Source organism: Babylonia areolata, chromosome 32 (assembly GCF_041734735.1).
Source record: "Babylonia areolata isolate BAREFJ2019XMU chromosome 32, ASM4173473v1, whole genome shotgun sequence".
Classification (NCBI taxonomy): domain Eukaryota; kingdom Metazoa; phylum Mollusca; class Gastropoda; order Neogastropoda; family Buccinidae; genus Babylonia; species Babylonia areolata.
The window spans coordinates 8,240,596-8,262,313 of NC_134907.1; the positions used below are offsets into that span (position 1 = coordinate 8,240,596).

The window sequence follows — 21,718 nt, forward strand, 5'->3', positions numbered from 1 at the left end:
ACACGATAATATATATGACTGTATTAAATCACATAATAAATAATACCAGTATCAAATGCACAAATATGTCTACAATGTATGTATGTATGATAGTCAGTCGTGTCCGACTATGACCAGCAGAACAGCAGAGGAGGCATCTGCTGTCCTGACTAAGCAGAATAACAGGCATAATTATAAAATAATAATAATAATAATAAATAAATAAATAAATAAAAACCTTTCCCACAGACACCTCAAAAACTCTCGGCCCATTTATCAACTTACCAGGTCCATTTAACTGACCAAAAAAAAAAAAAAAAAAAAAAAAAAAATCGGTCAAGGATTTCCTGGCGAAAATGGTGAATGGACCAGCAAAAGTATGAATGTGCGTCTGTGCGCGGGATGTAATTGTGCATGCGTGCGTGGACACACACGCGTGTGTGTGTGTGTGTGTGTGTGTGTGTGTGTGTGTGTGTGTGTTGTGTGTGTGTTGTGTTGTGTTGTGTTGTGTTGTGTTGTGGTGTGTGTGTGTGTGTGTGTGTGTGTGTGTGCGTGTACGTGTGCACGCGTGCGCGCGCGATATTCAGACAGAGAAAGAGAGAGACATGCAGACGGACACGGACAGATTGGAGCTGGGTGTACGTACAGATCTAGGTTTTCCTGTGTGCAGGAGAGGGTGCACGCAGGTAGGGGAGTGGGAGGAAGTGGAGGGGGGGGGGGCGAGCCGGGAGGTGGGGGGGGGGGGGGGGGGGGGCCTCTGATAATACATTTCATTCATATGCCGCCCGTCATATACATTACAGATTTATCATAAACACAAATATATACACCACATGCCATACACATGTGTCATGAATTATGCAGAAGACACCCCTCCCCTCTCTCCCCCCAAAACCCCTTCTCCCCCTCCATTACCACAATCACAATCTCAAAAACATGTCGCTTAACCTGTTCACAGCCTAGTAACACACATCTCCAATTGCACCAATGAAAAAGGGGGGGGGGGGGGGGGGCGAGAGGCAAAGGGGGGGGGGGGTGTAGGATTAAAAAAAAAATCAAAACATCATACAATTCTTTTTTCAAGTGTTCCAAGGAAAGCATGCAACTGAAGCGCACAACAAAAGGTGTTAGAGATGAGGGGAGGAGTGGGAAGAGGGGTGGGGGGGGGGGGCAAATAAACTGGGGCCCCATTGATCAGAAGAGAGAGAGAGGGGGGGGGGGGAAAGATGGAAGTACGGGTACTTCACCTACCCATCCTACCAAAAATAAAATGAAATTAAGAATAACAACAACAACAACAATAATAATAATAATAAACAATAAAGACAATGATCACTAAAAAATGCCCCGTACCAAAACCCCTGGCCCCAAGCTTCACCCCCACCCCACCCCCCCACCACCCCCAACCCCACCCCCCTTTCCCCTCGGTCAAAACGATAGAAGCGATGTATGCACATACCACAGACATCACAAGTGTCGGTGTCAGTGTCAATAAAAACTACCAGACCGTTTTGCCTTGGCAGGGGGGGGGGGGGGGGGGGGGGGGGGGGGGGAGGGAGGGTCGGCAAAGGGGAAGGAGGGGAGAGGTGTGAGTGAGGGGGTAGGGGGTGGGGGAATGTGAAGGCTATTTTAAAAATAAAACTGCCGCCCGAGTTTTTTTATTATTACTGAGCCATAGCCGTGAATGCAAACGCTCTGGTGTTGTGATTACTATTATTATTATCATTATTGGTCTTGCTGGGCGATCACATAACAAGGAAAACTGTATCTTATTAATAAATTTTTTTTAAAAGAGAGGGGGGGGGGGGAATGTGTGTGTATGTGTGTGTGTGTTGGGGGGCGGAGGGGTCGTGTGTGTGTATGTGTGTGTGTGTGAGACAGACAAAGAGAGAGAGAGAGAGAGAAACGTCGAAGGGTTGGGAGTGTTTCCGTTTTAATTTAACACATACTGCCGATCCTCGGATGGAACGAGATCAGCCTGGCATAAGATTGAAGAGCAGTTCACTTCTTTTTTCTTTTTCTTTTTTAGCGCACTTACCAATGGTGGAACTGGTCTGACCGATCAAAAAAAAATACAAACTAAAGAGGAAAATTACAAGAAAGAACTAAAGGTAACTAACATCTTGACCTCTAAGTTCTGCGTTACCTCAGTGAGGTGACAGCCAGCCAGCCATTCACTGTCGAGCATACTCGTCAGCAATAATATCTCTTCCCACCCACAAACGGGCCAGACGCGACGCTGACTGCAGATTCATATTCATCATTGTCATAATAATAAAGAAACTGTGCCGGGTGCATTCCGTTCTGCTCTGTCTGTGTCACACGGCACCAACGGAGCATGGAAAAAAAAAAAACGTGTTTCGCACGCGTCCTAAATATCCAGCCCAAAGAGTAGAGCTTTCCGTGTAAAATTCCTACTGGTCTCTATCAACTACGTTTCGCGCGTGCGCTAAATATCCAGCCTAAAAAGTAATTTGCGTGCTAAATTCGTCCTGGTTTCTAATAACTACGTTTCATGCGACCCTAAATATCCAACCTAAAAAGAGTAGCTTTCCGTGTAAAATTCCTACTGGTTTCTATCAACTACGTTTCGCGCGTGCGCTAAATATCCAGCCTAAAAAGTAATTTACGTGCTAAATTCGTCCTGGTTTCTAATAACTACGTTTCATGCGACCCTAAATATCCAACCTAAAAAGAGTAGCTTTCCGTGTAAAATTCCTACTGGTTTCTAATAACTACGTATCGTGCGTGCCCTAAATATTCAGCCTAAAAAGTAATCTACGTGCTAAATTCGTCCTGGTTTTCTAATAACTACGTTTCATGCGACCCTAAATATCCAACCTAAAAAGAGTAGCTTTCCGTGTAAAATTCCTACTGGTTTCTAATAACTACGTATCGTGCGTGCCCTAAATCTCCAGCCTAAAAAGTAATTTACGTCCGAAATTCGTCCTGGTTTCTAATAACTTCGTTTCATGCGACCCTAAGTATCCAACCAAAAAAGAGTAGCTTTCCGCGTAAAATTCCTGCTGGTTTCTAATAACTACGTATCGTGCGTGCCCTAAATCTCCAGCCTAAAAAGTAATTTGCGTGCTAAATTCGTCCTGGTTTCTAATAATTACGTTTCATGCAACTCTAAATTTCCAACCTAAAAAGAGTAGCTTTCCGCGTAAAATTCCTACTGGTTTCTAATAACTACGTTTCGTCAAACATCTTTTTTTTTATCTAAAAAAAATAATAATAATAATAAAAATTAAGCCCCTTCTGCACAATCCCATATTCAAAATCCACTCAAACTCAAGACTTGACTCCATGTCTCACCATCGCTCAACAAAGGGTTTACTAAAAAAAAAAAAAAAAAAAAAACACACACACACACACACACACACACACACAGAGAGAGAGAGAGAGAGAGAGAGAGAGAGAGAGAGAGTAAGATAAGACATGTCTCTCGCGCACGCATGCACACACTCTTCACAACAAGTTTATCACATTAAAATCCCCTCAGACTGGAGCTTACACATATACCTGTCATGAAGTTAAAATCTATGACTCTTTCTCCCCTCCCTCCAACCCTCTTTCCAGTGTGTGTGTGTGTGTGTGTGTGTGTGTGTGTGCGCGCGCGCGCGCGCGTGCGTGCATGCGTAAGTGCGTGTGTGTATGTGTGTGCGTGCGTGCGTGCGTATGTGCGTGAGTGCGTGCGTGCGTACGTGTGCAAGCGTGCACACTAGTCTCTCTCTCTCTCTCTCTGTATGTGTATAGATATAGATAGATAGATAGATAGACAGATATATATATTATGTGTGCGCGCGTGTGTGTGTGAGAGAGAGAAAGCGTGTATATGCGCATGTGTGTTTTCTCTCAAACAATCCCTGCATCTATGTGTGTGCGTGTATGGGTGCATGCGTGCTTGAGTGTGTGCGTACGTGAGTGTATGGAGATGACACAGCTCGCCTGACAAGAGACCCACATACATTACACAGCAGCTGGTGCCCATCAAGTGATGCTGACATTACAGCTGTCCCCCCCCCCCCCCCTCCCTCCCCTTGTCCCCTCTCTCTTCCGTCGAGAGAGAGAGAGAGAGACAGAGACAGAGAAACAGACAGACATAGTGAGGAACAGAGAGAGAGAGAGAGAGGAAAGAGAGAGAAAGAGAGGGGAAAGAGAGAGAAAGAGAGACATAGTGAGGGACAGAGAGAGAGGAAAGAGAGAGAGAGACAGACATAGTGAGAGATGGGGGGGGGCGAGAGACAGACAGACACAGTGAGGGACAGAGAGAGAGAGGGGGAAAGAGAGAGACAGAGACAGACAGACATAGTGAGGGACAGAGAGAGAGAGAGGGAAAGAGAGACAGAAAGAGGCAGACAGACATAGTGAGGGGGGGATACACACACACACACACACACACACACGCACGCACACATAAAAGAGAGACGGAGAGACAGAGTGAGGGAGACAGAAAGAGACAGACACACACACACACACACACACACACAGACACAGAGTGTGTGTGTGTGTGTGTGTGTGTGTGTAAGTGAAAGAGAGACAGACAGACGAAGATCGAGAGACAGACAGACAGAGACAGAGATACAAGGAGACAGAGAACAAGTGAGGATGCGTGCGCATGTGGTCCTGTTGAGAATCATGACCGTCTTCATGCATGCACGCCACGCACATTACAGATCCCACTCTTCACAACACGGTCAGCTTTTCTTTTTTTTTTTTCTTTTTTTTTTCCCCAGGAGGGGGTAACTTAAAAGCACACCAAACCAAATATACAAAATATAACTAGCGGAAACTGACCGGAAAAGGGGCAAAAATGAATAATTAATTAATTAATTAATTAATTAATTAATCCTGGCACTGCGTACGGCCTGAATATAGCGCTATGTATTCCCCAGGCCGAGGTGTGAGCTGCAAGCGATGCACGTTGTCTTATGACAGAAGAACATCACCCCCAAATGGTGATGCCGACCTATCCCACCTGTACGCCTGTGTACTTTCTGGCACCGTCACTGATAACACACACACACACACACACACACATATATATATATATATATATATATATATATATATATATATATATATATATATATATAGCATGTTTCTCAACTTGGCCTGCAACCAACCTCATACATTCACACACCAACTCTCTCTCTCTCTCTCTCTCTCTCTCTCACACACACACACACACACACACACACAGGTGTACATGTGGCTACTGGACTTGTTCCAGAAAAAAACAGAAAGTCAGACATACATGCTGAGAGACACAGATACACAGATATATGATGATATGTAGAGAGATAATCAGATACAGATAGATGCAGTATATATATCCACAGAAAGGGCAAGGGGGCAGAGAGACAGAGACAGGAAGAGTGGGACTCAGAGAGAGAGAGAGAGAGAGAGAGAGAGATTCAGAGAGAGACAGACAGAGACAGAGACAGAGAGACAGTGAGAGAGAGAAAGTGAAAGCCTTCCAGCAGTAGTACAAGTAGACAGACAAGCCAGCCAGCATCATCTTTCATTCAATCAGACAGATGAACCCAACGCCCTTTCCACCTCTCCCCCCCCCCCCCCCCCCCCAAATCCCCCACACCCCCATGTCCCCCCAACCCCTCTTTCCCCCTCCCTACCCCCCTACTGACAGCTGTGATAGTTATCTATCATCTCCCCCATCCCCACTCCTTCAATGCCTTATCTCCCTTGAAACTACACGTGATCATGACTTGGGCGCCTGGCTGCACTGCCCCAACCCACCTGTTCCCTGAATAGAAAGGCCCCCATGGGCAATGGCCACAAAAAAACCAAAAAAAACAAGAGAGGCAAGGCCTTCAAGACTCACTTGTGATAAATTAAGTCCCCTGCACCAAAAAGTTTGCAAAATAAATAAAAATTCCATGCTTAGCAAAAGAAGTTCCTGTTTGAACAAAAAATGATAATAATGACTCCTCTTGTTGTTGTGTCAGAATAAGAGGTCAGAGTGCCAAGTTTAGAGAATACATAAAATATAAATATAACAGTAAATGCAGTTTGCATATAATTAGGCTTCTTTCTTTTATTTTTTTGTGCCCATCCCAGAGGTGCAATATTATTTTAAACAAGATGACTGGAAAGAACTGAATTTTTCCTATTTTTATGCCTAATTTGGTGTCAGCTGACAAAGTATTTGCAGAGAAAATGTCAATGTTAAAGTTTACCACGGACACACAGACACACACACACACACACAAAGACAACCGAACACCGGGTTAAAACATAGACTCACTTTGTTTACACGAGTCAAAAAAGGTGAAGAATCTTGCAAAACTAAACCCAGACTCGAACCTGAGAAAAGAGATCAGTGTGACATGCATCGAAACCATCACATCTTCTTTACTTTTAAGTGGTGTGTAAATCATCTTACTTAGCAAAACGTAATGCAATCCTGAGCAAAATGTAATGCGATCCTTAGCAAACGTGATGCAATCCTATTATATATATTTAAAAAAAAAAAAAAAAAGTCCTGATAAAGAATGGTGACTGACAACTTTGTAAGTTTCACAGAGTGGCATTCATTTGTGATAATTATCACTTCTTGTTTTACTTCTCAGTGGTGTCAATTATCTTACTTAGCAAACGTAATGCTATCATTAGCAGACATAATGCAATCCTTTGCAAAAATAATGCAATCTTTAGCTAGCGTAATGCAATCCCATGGAATGCAATCCGTAGCACACATAATGCAATCCTCAGCTAACGTAATGCAATCCTTAGCGAACATAATGCGATCCAAGGGAATGCAATCCTTAGCAAAAGTAATGCAATCCTAAAAGAAAAATGTCCTGATAAAGAATGGTAACCGACAACCTTACCTTCAGTTTCATAGTGTGGCATGCATTTCAGACCTGTGTAATCATCTTGTCTTGTCTTACTTTTAAGTGGTGTAAATGATCTTTGCAAACATAATGCATTCCTTAGCAAATGTAAAGCTATCCGAACAGAAAAAAGTCCTGATTAAAAAAAATGGTGACTGGCAATCTTACCTTTACTTTCATAGTGTGGCGTGTATTTGAAACCTGTTCAATTACTACTTCTTGTTTACTTTTAAGTGGTGTCAATTATGGTACTTAGCAAACGTAACATAATCGTTAGCAAACATAATGCAATCCTTGGCAAACGGAATGCAATCCAACGGAATGCAATCCTTAGCAAACGTAATGCAATTTTAATAGAAAAAAAAAATCCTGATAAAGAATGGTCACTGACAACCTTACACTTAGTTTCATAGTGTGGCATGCATTTCAGACTTGTGTAATTATTATTACTTCCTGTTTTACTTTCTTAAGTGGTGTAAATTATCTTACTTGGCAAACGTAATGCAATCCTTAGCAAACGTAAAGCAATCCCAATAGTATAAAAGTCCTGATAAAGAATGGTGACTGATAACTTTACCTTCAGCTTCAACTTTATCTCTCAGTCTCGGCAAGGAGGAACTGACGAGAATAATCAGCACCAGCAGTAAAGGGGTTAAAAAAAAAACTGACAAGACTTGAGAACAAGATCTGACTGGGTGAAAGGCTATGGGAGATGAGTCTACCTTTTAGCTTTTTGCCCCTGAAGCAAAATGTGATTGGGATCCTTCAAAAGCAGGCACATTTATTTATTTATTACGGAATCAGATTCTTTATTCTAAATACAAACAACTTGGGTACATGCACCCAAGTTGTTTGTATTTAGAATAAAGAATCTGATTCCGTAATAAATAAATAAATGAACAAAAACTCACAATTTTGGCAACTGAACGGAGGAATCTTGAAGAAATATACCAGACTTTGATTTTTTTTTTTTTTTTTTTTTTTTTTTTTTTCAAAACACAAAATGATTGGATGAGGGCAACCAGGGACAAGTTTACATTTTATCCCTGCAGCAAAATATGGATGGGGTCCTTTAAAAACTGATAACACTAGTTTGTTGCTTTTGACAAAACTGATTTTACAAAACATGAAGAAAACATATTAACTGGAAATATATAATACAAACAGCTTGGTGTTATCATGGGAAGGGGGGGGTGGGGGGAGGGGGGGGAAGGAGCTCATAAACAAACAAAAAATTCAGAATTCTTATCTTCAAAATATGGTTTTAAAGGAGGAGAAAGACATGGCAAAAACAAAACAAAACAAAACACAAGACGCACGTTTACAGAAGTTAAAGAAAAAAAGTATCGTAAAATCTACTTCATGCTAGCACTAATACCAAAGATGAAGAGACTGTGTGATGTAAAAATCATGCATTCAAAGAGAGGGAGACAGACAGACAGACGGACAGAGACAAAGACTGAAAGAAACAGAGACAGACAGACAGAGACAGAGAAACTATGTGAGGTGAATGTTATAATGTATTCAAGAAAGAGACAGAGAGAGACAAAGAGACACAGACAGACAGACAGACAGAGAAACGTAACGAAACAAAACAAAGTTTTATTTTACAAGGGTAGTGGAGTTAGTACCCATCCAGAAACAGAGAGAACCTGCATGACACTGACAATGGTCCCACACAATCCACACTGTTCATTCATTCTCTACCCAACAGCTCTGGGTCAAACCTCCATCCCCACTCCCAACATCTCCCCCTCCTCCCCACCCAGCTGCCTTATTCTACAACCTTTCTCTTTCCTCCATCACCCAAAGTACCTTCTTCTCTTTCTTTCTTTACTCCTCCCGCTCCCCTCCCTACCTCCCCTCCCCCCCCCCCCCCCCCCCCCCCCCCCCCAAGAAAGAGAAACTGGATAAAGTAGGTTAAGTCATCATCACCTTTACAAAAGCGGAACATACTACTACTCTCAAACCCCTCAACGGTTTTTTTCCCCCCTCTAAATCCTGTTCACATTTACCCCTCTTCCACCCACCGTTCTTTCCTTCCCTCTGTACCTGTCCCCACCCGAGAAAAAGGAACTGGAGAAAGTGGGTTAAGTCATCATCACCTTTACAAAAGGAGAACATACTACTACTCTCAAACTCCTCAACGTTTTTCCCCCCCTCCAAATCCTGTTCACATTTACCCCCCTCTTCCACCCACCGTTCTTTCCTTCACTCTGTACCTGCCCCCACCCAAGAAAAAGGAACTGGAGAAAGTGGGTTAAGTCATCATCACCTTTACAAAAGGAGAACATACTACTACTCTCAAACTCCTCAACGTTTTTCCCCCCCTCCAAATCCTGTTCACATTTACCCCCCTCTTCCACCCACCGTTCTTTCCTTCACTCTGTACCTGCCCCCACCCAAGAAAAAGGAACTGGAGAAAGTGGGTTAAGTCATCATCACCTTTACAAAAAAAAAAAAGGAAACGTACCACTGCACTCAAACCTCTCAACCTTTTTTTTTTCTCTCTCTCCCAAATCCTGTCCACTGATACCCCCATCACTACCCCTTCAACTTACGCATCATCTTCTGTCCATCCCCCTCCCCCCAACACCCCAACCCCTGCCCCCCACCCCCCCAATCAAACAGCCACCAGCCATCCCCCTGTAATAAGGTAAGTGGAGTATACATCCAGAAACAGAGAGAACCTACATCACACTGACAATGGTCCCACACAATCCACACTGTTCATTCATTCTCTACCCAACAGCTCTGGGTCAAACCTCCAACCCCACTCCCAACATCTCCCCCTCCTCCCCACCCCACTGTCCTATTCTACAAACAACCTTTTATTTCTCTTTCCTCCATCACCCAAAGTACCTTCTTCTCTTTCTTTCTTTACTCCTCCCGCTCCCCTCCCTACCTCCCCTCCCCCCCCCCCCCCCCACCCCCCCCCAAGAAAGAGAAACTGGATAAAGTAGGTTAAGTCATCATCACCTTTACAAAAGGAGAACATACTACTACTCTCAAACTCCTCAACGTTTTTCCCCCCCTCCAAATCCTGTTCACATTTACCCCCCTCTTCCACCCACCGTTCTTTCCTTCACTCTGTACCTGCCCCCACCCAAGAAAAAGGAACTGGAGAAAGTGGGTTAAGTCATCATCACCTTTACAACAAAAAAAAAAGGAAACGTGTACCACTGCACTCAAACCTCTCAACCTTTTTTTTTTCTCTCTCTCCTAAATCCTGTCCACTGATACCCCCATCACTACCCCTTCAACTTATGCATCATCTTCTGTCCATCCCCCTCCCCCCAACACCCCAACCCCTGCCCCCCACCCCCACCCCCCCAATCAAACAGCCACCAGCCATCCCCCTGTAATAAGGTAAGTGGAGTTAGTATACATCCAGAAACAGAGAGAACCTGCATGACACTGACAAAGGTCCCACTGAATGTATCACACAATCCACACTGTTCATTCATTCTCCACCCAACAGCTCTGGGTCAAACCTCCATCCCCACTCCCCACCCCACTGTCCTATTCCACAAACAACCTTTCTCTTTCCTCCATCACCCAAAGTACCTTCTCTTTCTTTCTTTCTTTACTCCCCTACCCCCACCCCCCCCACCCCCCATAGCCACCCGCATCCCCCCACCTCAGGAAGAGGAGCTGGATAAAGTAGGTTAAGTCATCATCACCTTTACAAAAGCGGAACATACTACTACTCTCAAACTCCTCAACGGTTTCCTCCCCCCCCCCTCTAAATCCTGTTCACATTAACCCCTCTTCCACCACCGTTCTTTCCTTCCCTCTGTACCTGCCCCCACCCAAGAAAGAGGAACTGGATAAAGTAGGTTAAGTCATCATCACCTTTACAAAAGCGGAACATACTACTACTCTCAAACTCCTCAACGGTTTTTTCCCCCCCCCCTCTAAATCCTGTTCACATTAACCCCTCTTCCACCCACCGTTCTTTCCTTCCCTCTGTACCTGCCCCCACCCAAGAAAGAGGAACTGGAGAAAGTGGGTTAAGTCATCATCACCTTTACAAAAGCGGAACATACTACTACTCTCAAACTCCTCAACGGTTTGTTTCCCCCTCTAAATCCTGTTCACATTAACCCCTCTTCCACCCACCGTTCTTTCCTTCACTCTGTACCTGCCCCCACCCGAGAAAGAGGAACTGGAGAAAGTGGGTTAAGTCATCATCACCTTTACAAAAAAAAAAAAAAAGGAAACGTACCACTGCACTCAAACCTTTCAACCTTTTCTCTCTCTCTCTCTCTCCCCTAAATCCTGTCCACCGATACCCCATCACTACCCCTTCAACCCCCCCCCCCCACAACCCTCCCCCTCCTCTCCCCCCATCAAACATCCACCAGCCATCCCCCTGTAATAAATACCACACCTCCCTGTCCACACAGTTCCTATTTAATCCAAGCAGATTTGATCTGGCGCGCGTGTTTATCCTTTCTTTTCTTATTTTTTTCCTTCCTTCCTTTTTTTTTTTTTTTTTTTTTTTCCCTTGTTTTTAACCAAAATTTTGCCTGAGAATTTGGGTCAATTTTCATGTTTCCTATTTTGATGCTGCTGACAGAAGATGCGACTGATGGAAGATGCTTGCTGCTATTTTTTTTTTGGGGGGGGGGGGATGTAGGAGGGGGGAGTCCATTCAGGTCAGACTGCTTCACAAGACTGTACTCTCTCATAATTATATAATTACCTGGCGTCAACCAGGCTGAAAGATAAGAATGCCTGCAGTGTTGGTCAGGAAATTTGAGCAGTACTCCCGAAGACATGACCAAAGACTGTATGGCACAGTGCACGCGCGCGCACACACACACACACACACACGCACACACACACATATCTGATTCTTTTCCCATTAATTGGTCAAAAATCACTCATAAGTAACCCACTAGATGCAAAACTAAACACACACACACACACACACACACGCATATCTGATTCTTTTCCGATTAATTGGTCAAAAATCACTCATAAGTAACCCACTAGATGCAAAACTAAACACACACACACACACACACACACACGCATATCTGATTCTTTTCCGATTAACTGGTCAAAAATCACTCATAAGTAACCCACTAGATGCAAAACTAAACACACACACACACACACACACACACACACACACACACACACGCACACACACACACACAAACACTCACCACCACACACAAACCTCTCCACCTCACACAAGCCCTCCTACTATCAAATACCAATATCTCACCGTCATAACCCCCTCCACCTCCACCCCCCATCCACCTCTATACCTTCACCCCTCTCCCCCAACAATCTCCTCAACCCCCTCCCCTAACACACACACACACACACACACACACACAGATGACTACACCTGTTGGCCTGTGTTGGTAATTAGCCCCCTCTCCCTTCCGGCCCACCCCCCAATTTTCACACCTGCCCAAAGTTTGGGCCACAACTGACCAGGTGAGGCACTGGACAACACCGTGACGGGGACGAGGGAAGAAGAAAAATAAACAACGGTTACATGTGTGTGTGTGTGTGTGTGTGTGTGTGTGTCCAAAATAACCAACAGAGGAAAATGAGCAGACAGAGAGATAGGGAGCCGGACGTCACTATCTGCACACACACACACACACACACACACACACAAGGTCAGAGGGTGGGGTAGGTGGGATTGACAGTGGAGATGGTCAAAAACTTGATACATATAATATATATATAACGGGGTGGAAAGGGTAAGCCGGGGGTCGGTTTTATTATTTACACAGGGCACTTGAGAGCCATCAAGGTCTGAGGTTGTTGACAGCGCTGACAGTGGCGGTGACTGAACAGGAAGACTGATATGTTAGATATGTGAGCACCCTTCTGTTCCCCTGGCCAAAAACGGTACAATTGGGTGTTGATTTTGCTCTTCAATTTCAGTGACGCCTTTTCACTAGAAAGTGATAGTGATATTTGATGGAGAAAGAGAGTGTGTGTGTGTGTGAGCGAGTGAATGAGTGTGTGTGTGTGTGTGTGTGTGTGTGTGTGTGTGTGTGTGTGTGTGTGTGTATGCATACATGTACACAAGCTCACAAACACATAACACAACAAACCTAACAACAACAAAAAAACACCACAGACCACCCCACTAATAAAACTGAATTAACTCTCTGCCTACAGACTGTCCAGCAGCCAGCCCCTTCCCAGAACCACACAAATCACTGGCACGACTACGGTGGCCTGCACACTGCCCCATGAACAGCACACCCACCACAGCCACAGCTATCATTGTACGTTGGTGCTCTGAACACCTTTGTATCAATTGTTTGACAGACCACATCCAGTGGTGGCCTTGTGGTAACACGTCCGCCAGTGAAGCCAGAGAATTATGGATCGAATCCCACACTCACCAATATTTTTTCCACCTCCATTAAACACTGAATGTTGGTTTGGATGTGAGTCATGTTAGTCAATCAACAACCATCTACCTGTAGATCTAGTCATCAGCCCCATCCAAATGTAACATGCGGCTTCTGTTCAAACATGTGCACTTAACACACGTAATAAGTACCCATGGCAACAAAAGGGCTGTCAAGACAAAACTCTGAAGAAAAATCCACTTTCACAGGGAAACAATTACACCTGCAGGCAAAAAAAAAAAAAAAGAAAGAAAAAAGAAGAATGCGGCACTACACTGTAACGACACTCTCCCTAGTGAGCAGGTAACTCTGTTGTGACGAAGGGTAATACAATACAATACAATACTGCCCCCATGGACAGCATGCTCGCCACACTGACCACAGCCACCATTATACCTCAGTGCTGTGAACACCTTTGTTTCACTTGTTTGACCACAAGGAAAAATGTAAACCCAGAGCTTCTGATAATCCACACATGCGTGTGTTTCCCCCGACCCTCACTGAGTATGTGCCTGGGACATGCTAAAAATTTCTTCTTGAGCAAACCCATAAAGTGATAAACAGCGTGAAAATCGTGTATTGGTGCTTCAGTCTGATGCTAAGATCGTCTTGTTTGATCATGAAGGAAAATGTATAACCCCCTTCCCTCTACACACAAAACATCAAACTCTTGGAAACACATGCTAAAAGTATCCTGCTACGGGATCAAAGGCAGGGGCAATCTGCTCGTGAGAATAATGAATCCTCTTGATCTCAAAAGCATTCCGCTATGAGACTGAAGGCAATGAGTCGACATAATATAAGAATGTAAGATTCAAGAATAGCAAGAGGTTTTGTTTTTGTTTTTGTTTTTGTTTTTTTATGAAAAGGTTGAAAAGGAATGTTTTCCATCATTTAGTTCAATTAACCTTGTGTGTGTGTGTGTGTGTGTGTGTGTGTGTGTGTATGTGAATGTGTGCATGGGTGCATGTGTGTGTATGTGAGTGTGACTGTGAGATAAAAAGAGTGAGAATCCTGTATGTGGGGTTTTCGCTAGGTTCATCTGTCACAAAGCAGAGTTATTTCCCTTCACTATTTCTTGGCCCAGAAACCTGGACCTGACTGACGATTACAACCAGAAGGTATGCATGCCTATGTGTATATACAGCAAAGCAGACTCGATTTAAATGTGAAATATACTAGTGGCCCCCTGAAGGCAGTCTGGAACCCCTTGAGATACGGTAAACTGGGCACCTAGGACGCCCAAGATTTTCAGCTTGTCAAAAGCCCTGTACTGTAGTCTGTACTACATTATACTAAATCGAATAGCAGAGTCTACTGCTATTCACCTCCCCTCAACAAAGTAGCATCAACATCAAATACTTAATAAAAACCCTCATGATCTACACACCCCCCTTAAGCTTTACCAGTTAACAAATCTGCTGGCCAAAAAGTAACCAACAAACCAACACTCCTTCACTCCAACCTCCCACATGCCATTCACCTTCTTCTTCTGTGTTCGTGGGCTGCAACTCCCACGTTCACTCGTATTCACACGAGTGGGCTTTTACGTGTATGACCGTTTCTACCCCGCCATTTAGGCAGCCATACTCCGCTTTCGGGGGTGTACATGCTGGGAATGTTCTTGTTTCCATAACCCACCGAACACTGACATGGATTACAGGATCTTTAACGTGCGTATTTGATCTTCTGCTTGCATATACACACGAAGGGGGTTCAGGCACTAGCAGGTCTGCACATACGTTGACCTGGGAGATCGTAAAATTCTCCACCCTTTACCCACCAGGCGCCGTCACCGTGATTCGAACCCGGGACCCTCAGATTGAAAGTCCAACGCTTTAACCACTCGGCTATTGCACCCGTCATGCCATTCACCAACAAGACTTTTAACACCCACTCGCAGTCTACACACATCCCCTCCAAGCTCTCAAACTGAAAGCAAGTCCCTCGGGGCCAAAAAGTAACCAACACACCATCACTCCTCCCAACACAAGAGCACCAACAGCCAATCACAATCTACAACGTCCCCCTAGCTTTATGTGTGATAGTCATGTCCACCCATGACCATCAGGACAGCACAGGAGGAAACTGCTGTTCCAGCTATCGGGGCTAGAATTTGATTACTGCAGGGAGTGTCTTGCCAAAGTTACATCCCCACTCTCTCGACCAAGAGACTTTTAGGGCAGCTGGCGCTTGGACGGTTCCCAAAGGCGAACCAGCCACTATGGCTGCAACACTAAGAGCCTGTGTGATCTTGCCTCCTAATTTGTGAATCACAGTTCTTAACAAAAAAATTTAAAAATTTTTTTTTTTTTTTTAATAAGCTGTAAGTGAATTCCCACTGCAGTGGAAAAACCATTAATCATACAGATCTCACTTTGCTGTTGGCCCAACTGCAAGCTTATGTCAGTCTGTGATATAAATGCCAACAACCACTCACAGTTTACGTAGACATCCCCCAAGCTTAACCCAGAAAAGAAAAATTCCTCAGGGCCAAAAAACTACAAACAACCACCATTCTTTTGCAACCCCCCCGAGTATTTCTATCACCCAACAAGCACTCCTACCTCCCCCTAGAAATCCACTAAAAACCTGACCTCAGCCACCTTGGCACCTGGATAATCCCCCTTCCCTTTGGTCAGGTGGCTCGAGAAAAGTCACCAGATAAGGTTGTGGGGTAATCCATCAGGGTCCTGATCAAACACACACAGCCCCCTGAGCCCTCCTTTCTTAACTTCAGCCAATCAATCAATCACCCCAAGCGTTTGACATCAGGGGGGGGATTATAGAGAATGGGGGTTGGAATTTTAATGACGTGTCACCGCCAAATATTGCGACTGGTCTGGGCTACTGAAATCGGTTTTTTTTCATGTGTCAACAACAAGCACACATGTACGAAGATAAGGGTAATTGAAAATATTATATAATTTGGCACTGCTGAAACAATGCGCATGGACTCAGCCTTTGACTTTTAACACTGCTGGGAAAATGCCTATTCACTGATGTCAAATAACATTAAAGTGTATACCAAATCCACATTCCTTTCAAAGCAATCTTTTTTCGTGATATCAAATCGAAAAAAAACCCGCGAGAATGCTGATGGAATGGAAAATAAATCAATCCAAAACAAAGTGGGTTAATTCAAGACACAGCCCTGCCCCACGCCCCTCTTTGTGAGCCCATCCAATCACAACTAATGCTTTACATCCAGGGACTACAGGGTGGGATGGTTCGGAATTTAGTGACATGGGCACAGTATCAAAGGTGGTTGTCTTGAGCCAATGAAATGGGGGTTCTTTCACACCGATCAACAAAATGTTCAACTCACAATCTTCATGCCAATAACTTAAAGGCAGCTTATGTAAACTTATCAAATTTTAAAGAAACACACACAAACACACACACACACATTTTGAGTGGAACTTCATGGCATAATTTTAAAAATCTATTTAAAAAAAACAACAACCCAAAACCCCACTTTGAGCATTAGATGCCAAACAGTTCAACCATAACATACTTTTTGGGGGAACACAAAAACAGAACTGTATCGATCTGAGACACACAGGACAGAGAGACGATAGAGAGTGATGAAACGCAGACGCAAGAGTCCATAAATGTTGCACTGACAGACAGACAAAGGGCACACAAGACACAAGAACCCTTTTCCATCTTTGAAAAATAAACTGTTGACTCGTCTGCCAATTAAAAAAAAATAAATAAAAATAAATAAATAAATAAATAAATAAATATATATATATATATATAAGAACATAGGCATGACACTGACAGAACAACACAAAGTCTGATCATGCTTCCACAGGCAACACACAAGCAATACATACGCACGCATACCTTTCTCTTGCTAAATATGAATCAAACACCTGGTTAGACCCTGTGTTTTCCATTTCCTTGTAGTAAGAAAAAAAGCCATTCATAAGCAAATCAAAGATGTATAATAAATGAAAAACAAAACTGAATATAATTATGTACACTGATAGCAATTTGCTGATCTGTTGCAGAGAAGAGGATGAATTAAAAATTTGATTAACAAAAACAAAAAAAACAAAAAAAACAAACAACAAACAAACAAAAAACAGACAGACAAAATTAAACGCACACAGGCAAATTCCAAAAGACAAGATAGACCTGAGAAGAAACCTAAAAGATATGAGGAAAGAAGATGTTCAGACAGAAAGATGAATTCAATTACAATGAAAAGAGAAAAACAAATTAATGGAAAGAGGGGAAAAAGAAAAGAAAAAAAAATTACGCAAAGAGAGAAACATACACAAAGAGAGAAACAGGCAGACTGATGGAAAGACAGAACCAGATGAACAGACTGACAAACAGCCAGACAAACAGACACGGATGGACTTACTGAGAAACAGGTAAGTGAACAGACTGGCCAAAGAAACAGAAACAGACAGATGAACAGTAAGACAGAAATGAACAGACCAACGGAGAAACAGACAAACGAATGAACTGACCCCCCCCAAAAAAAGAAAGACAGATGAACTGACTGGCATATGAACAGACAGAAAGACAGACATGAACATACAAACAGAGAAACAGACACGTGAACAGGCTGACTAAAAAAACCAGATGAACAGACAGACAGACAGACATGAATGGACCTGATGGACAAACAGGCAAGTGAACAACAGACTGACCAAAAAAAAAAACGACAGACAGATGAGCAGACACACAGACAGACATGAATAAAAGTACGGATGACAACAAAAACACAGGGAAACCACAAAGAGAGGAAAAGCTGCGACAAAAAAACAACAACAAAACATATCGACAAGCCGCAAAACAAAACAAAAAACACAAAAATATATATATATATAAAAACAGGCAGCATAAAAAATGGTGGCACAAGCCATTCACACTGACACATTCATTAGTTTAATGCGTTAGTCAGCTGCCACCAAGGACAAGCGAGCACTAATCAACAGAACCGCACAGCAGGCGTTCAGTTTTAGCGGCTCTAGCAAATATCACATCACCTACCTGGAGAGCATTCTGTGAATGGACAGACAGGCACACACACACACACACACACGTCTTAGTCATGGTTTGAAAAAATCTGACATGACTAACACACCCTCACAGCTGGAAAATCTAGTATAACCAACACAACCAGCACTATAAGTATATACATACAGACCAAGATTTTTATGTCCACTCAAAACTTGAGTGGTAGCCTTGGTGCTAGTCTTTTGGATAAGAACTGAAGGGGATAAACTGGGGTCCCCTGTGTAGCATGCACTTAACGCATGTAATAGAACCCATGGCAACAAAAAAAAAGTATCCCTGGCAAAAATTATGCAGGAAAAATCCACCTGATAGCAAAACAAATACACTTACAGACAGGCCAAATTTCACACACAGAAGTCTGTTGTGTCAACAACGACAAAAAGTACAAAACAATACAATACAGAGAATGTTTTGAAAATCTGATACAATCAGCACACAGAAACTTAAAACTTCCATACAACCAACAGTTGTTTAATTAACGATTGTTCAGATATTCAAGGACAGATAAAAAAAAATTTTAAAAAAATCCCATTGATTACACCATAAGAATCCTTGAATTTTTTTTTCCATCCAAAGCAGACTGACTCTTCAATCTGTAGATGGAAGCTGAACTCTTCTTTTAAAAACAATTATGTAGGAAATGTTATTTGTAGATGCGGTAACCACATCAAATGACCACACATTAACCTGCTACATGCTGGTTTCCTATATTCACGTCCTGTCATCTACTCCAGTCGCGCAATATTTAAGCAATCTGTTCAACAAAAACGTATCGCTTTTTTTCCAATGGTCTTTGCTGAAAAATCCAATGGGCTCAATGTTACAGATTTTTTTTTTTTTTTTTACTATTGTTTCTAAATTCCAAGGATGTTGTGTCATTAATCATTATGCTTTCACTAGTAACACCATTTGTCACATTGGTCTCTTTGCTGAAGATGTAAAGTTTGTTTTTTGGTTGTTAGTATTTCTATGTCTGATATCACATTCTGTGGGTCGATGAACTGAACAACCATCACACTACCTCACCCTCCATAGAACACTCAACGGACGAAAAGAAACAAGAGAGAAAAAGAACAAACCAAATGCTCTGAGACATGAAGAAAAAAAAAACAAACAAGGATCGAACACCAACACCACTCACCAACATCGGCCGTGGGGAGCATGTTGCCGGACATCTTCACTTCGTCAAACCTGGCGAAGATCTGTGATAACCTGTTAAAATAAAAGAGAGGGATTCAGTTTTAGTTTCAAGGTGTCAAAGTGTGCAGACTATTCCATTTATGCTACACATCTGCTTTTTTTTTTTTTTTTTTAATTTTCAGTTCAAATCTAACCCCTTGACTGCTGCTCATGAGCATACTTGTCAGTGAAGTCACTGTGATAAAAAAGAGCTTACATGTCAGGATGTCAGTGAAAGACTGTCACCTCACTGTGATAAAAGAGCTTACATGTCAGGGTGTGTCAGTGAAGGGCTGTCACCTCACTGAGATCAGATGGAGCTTACAGGTCAGGATGTCAGTGAAGGGCTGTCACCTCACTGTGATAAGACACAGCTTACATGTCAGGATGTCAGTGAAGAGCTGCCACCTCACTGTGATAAGACAGAGCTTATAGGTCAGGATGTCAGTGAAGGGCTGTCACCTCACTGTGATAAGACAGAGCTTATAGGTCAGGATGTCAGTGAAGGGCTGTCACCTAACTGTGATAAGACAGAGCTTATAGGTCAGGATGTCAGTGAAGGGCTGTCACCTAACTGTGATAAGACAGAGCTTACAGGTCAGGGTGTCAGTGAAGGGCTGTCACCTAACTGTGATAAGACAGAGCTTACAGGTCAGGGTGTCAGTAAGGGCTGTCACCTAACTGTGATAAGACAGAGCTTACAGGTCAGGGTGTCAGTGAAGGGCTGTCACCTAACTGTGATAAGACAGAGCTTATAGGTCAGGATGTCAGTGAAGGACTGACACCTCACTGTGATAAGACAGAGCTTATAGGTCAGGATATCAGTGAAGGGCTGTCACCTCACTAAGATAAGACAGAAGCTTACAGGTCAGGATGTCAGTGAAGAGCTGTCACCTCACTGTGATAAGACAAACAGGTCAGGGTGTCGGTGAAAGGCTGTCACCTCACTGTGATAAGACCGAGCTTACAGGTCAGGATGTCAGTGAAGGGCTGTCACCTCACTGTGATAAGACACAGCTTACAGGTCAGGATGTCAGTGAAGAGCTGCCAACTTACTGTAATAAGACCGAGCCTTTTACTCTTGGAACTGCGTTACTTTTGCTTAGTAAAATCAATGACATCATTTAAAAGTGCACAAAGTGCACTAACTGCACTGCAGATTAATGTCACACTGACCTCATTTCACTTAAGATTAGCAGTAAAGAGGTTTAAAAAAAAAAATTAAATGGCGCACGTCTGACCTACGCACCCAACACACCAGTCCTAGGGTCTTAGAGCCTAACCCCATAAATATGAACAAAACATCAGACTAAAGATGAATGAGAATAAACAAAATAAACAAATGAAATATTACATAAGTAAGTAACAATTAGTAAGTAACATTTTTTTCTAAAGAATGACAAAATACATAGAAGGCAAATGACTGAAATAAAACAAGAACAAAAATGATCCATGTTCAGCAAACTTGTGCACATATGCATGTGCACGCATGCTCACACAGGTGTACACACACAGATACACAAACAAAAAAACAAAACAAAAAAAAAAAAACACCAAAAAAAAAATAACATATACACAGAGACATAAGAAATGAACAGACACCCAATTCGTCAAACTGCTGTTTCCTCAATTTGTCAAGACTGCTTTTCCCTCAATTTGTCAGACTGGTTTTATGACCTTTCTGCTAAGTGTAAACAAGGAGGGAAGGGGCACTGCTCTTGATTAAACTTCTAGGCAACTTACTGATGAAGTATGAGCTTTGTTTGAGCATTTTCAAGCATTTGTTTTGTTGCTGCTGTTGTTGTTGTTGTTATTAGCTGCTGTTGTTATTGTTTAAGTTTTGATTATAGTCACGGCAACAAAGTCATGGAGATGGCGAGATACAAAGCCACTCACATTAATTTTTTCAAGGTGTCTAATTCAGAAACACACGCAGACGCACATGCGTGCACACACATCAAAACACACACAACAAAAACAGCCACTGTTACACACACACATACACACTGTTTTCCGACAGGGTTCTGGACAGTTCTTGGGTGACTAGTTTCAAAGCCCCAAACTGATCAATCAATCACCTTTGTGCAAAACGCAGATCTCTATTACATGAACAAAGGAAAGGAAAACTACCCAAGGGAAATAAATGTGAAGCATCAGTCCCAATCTTCCAAATCCCAAAACAGTAACTTCCCTTTTCTATTGATCATCTTTTTAGAGCAATGAGGAGAAAAGGTTGTTGCTGATAAATTCTTTTTTCTTTTTAAT

General features: G+C 42.8%; 1 protein-coding gene across 7 annotated transcripts in view; it reads right to left on the reverse strand.

Moving 5' to 3' along the window:
• Positions 1-21,718, reverse strand: part of LOC143276500 (CLIP-associating protein 1-A-like) — a 238,099-nt gene that overhangs the window by 197,638 nt on the left and 18,743 nt on the right. For all 7 annotated transcript variants that reach the window (XM_076581029.1, XM_076581028.1, XM_076581027.1 and 4 more), the window contains exon 7: positions 19,416-19,486. In XM_076581029.1, coding sequence (XP_076437144.1) covers positions 19,416-19,486 — 71 coding nt within the window. The remainder of the gene's footprint in view (positions 1-19,415; positions 19,487-21,718) is intronic.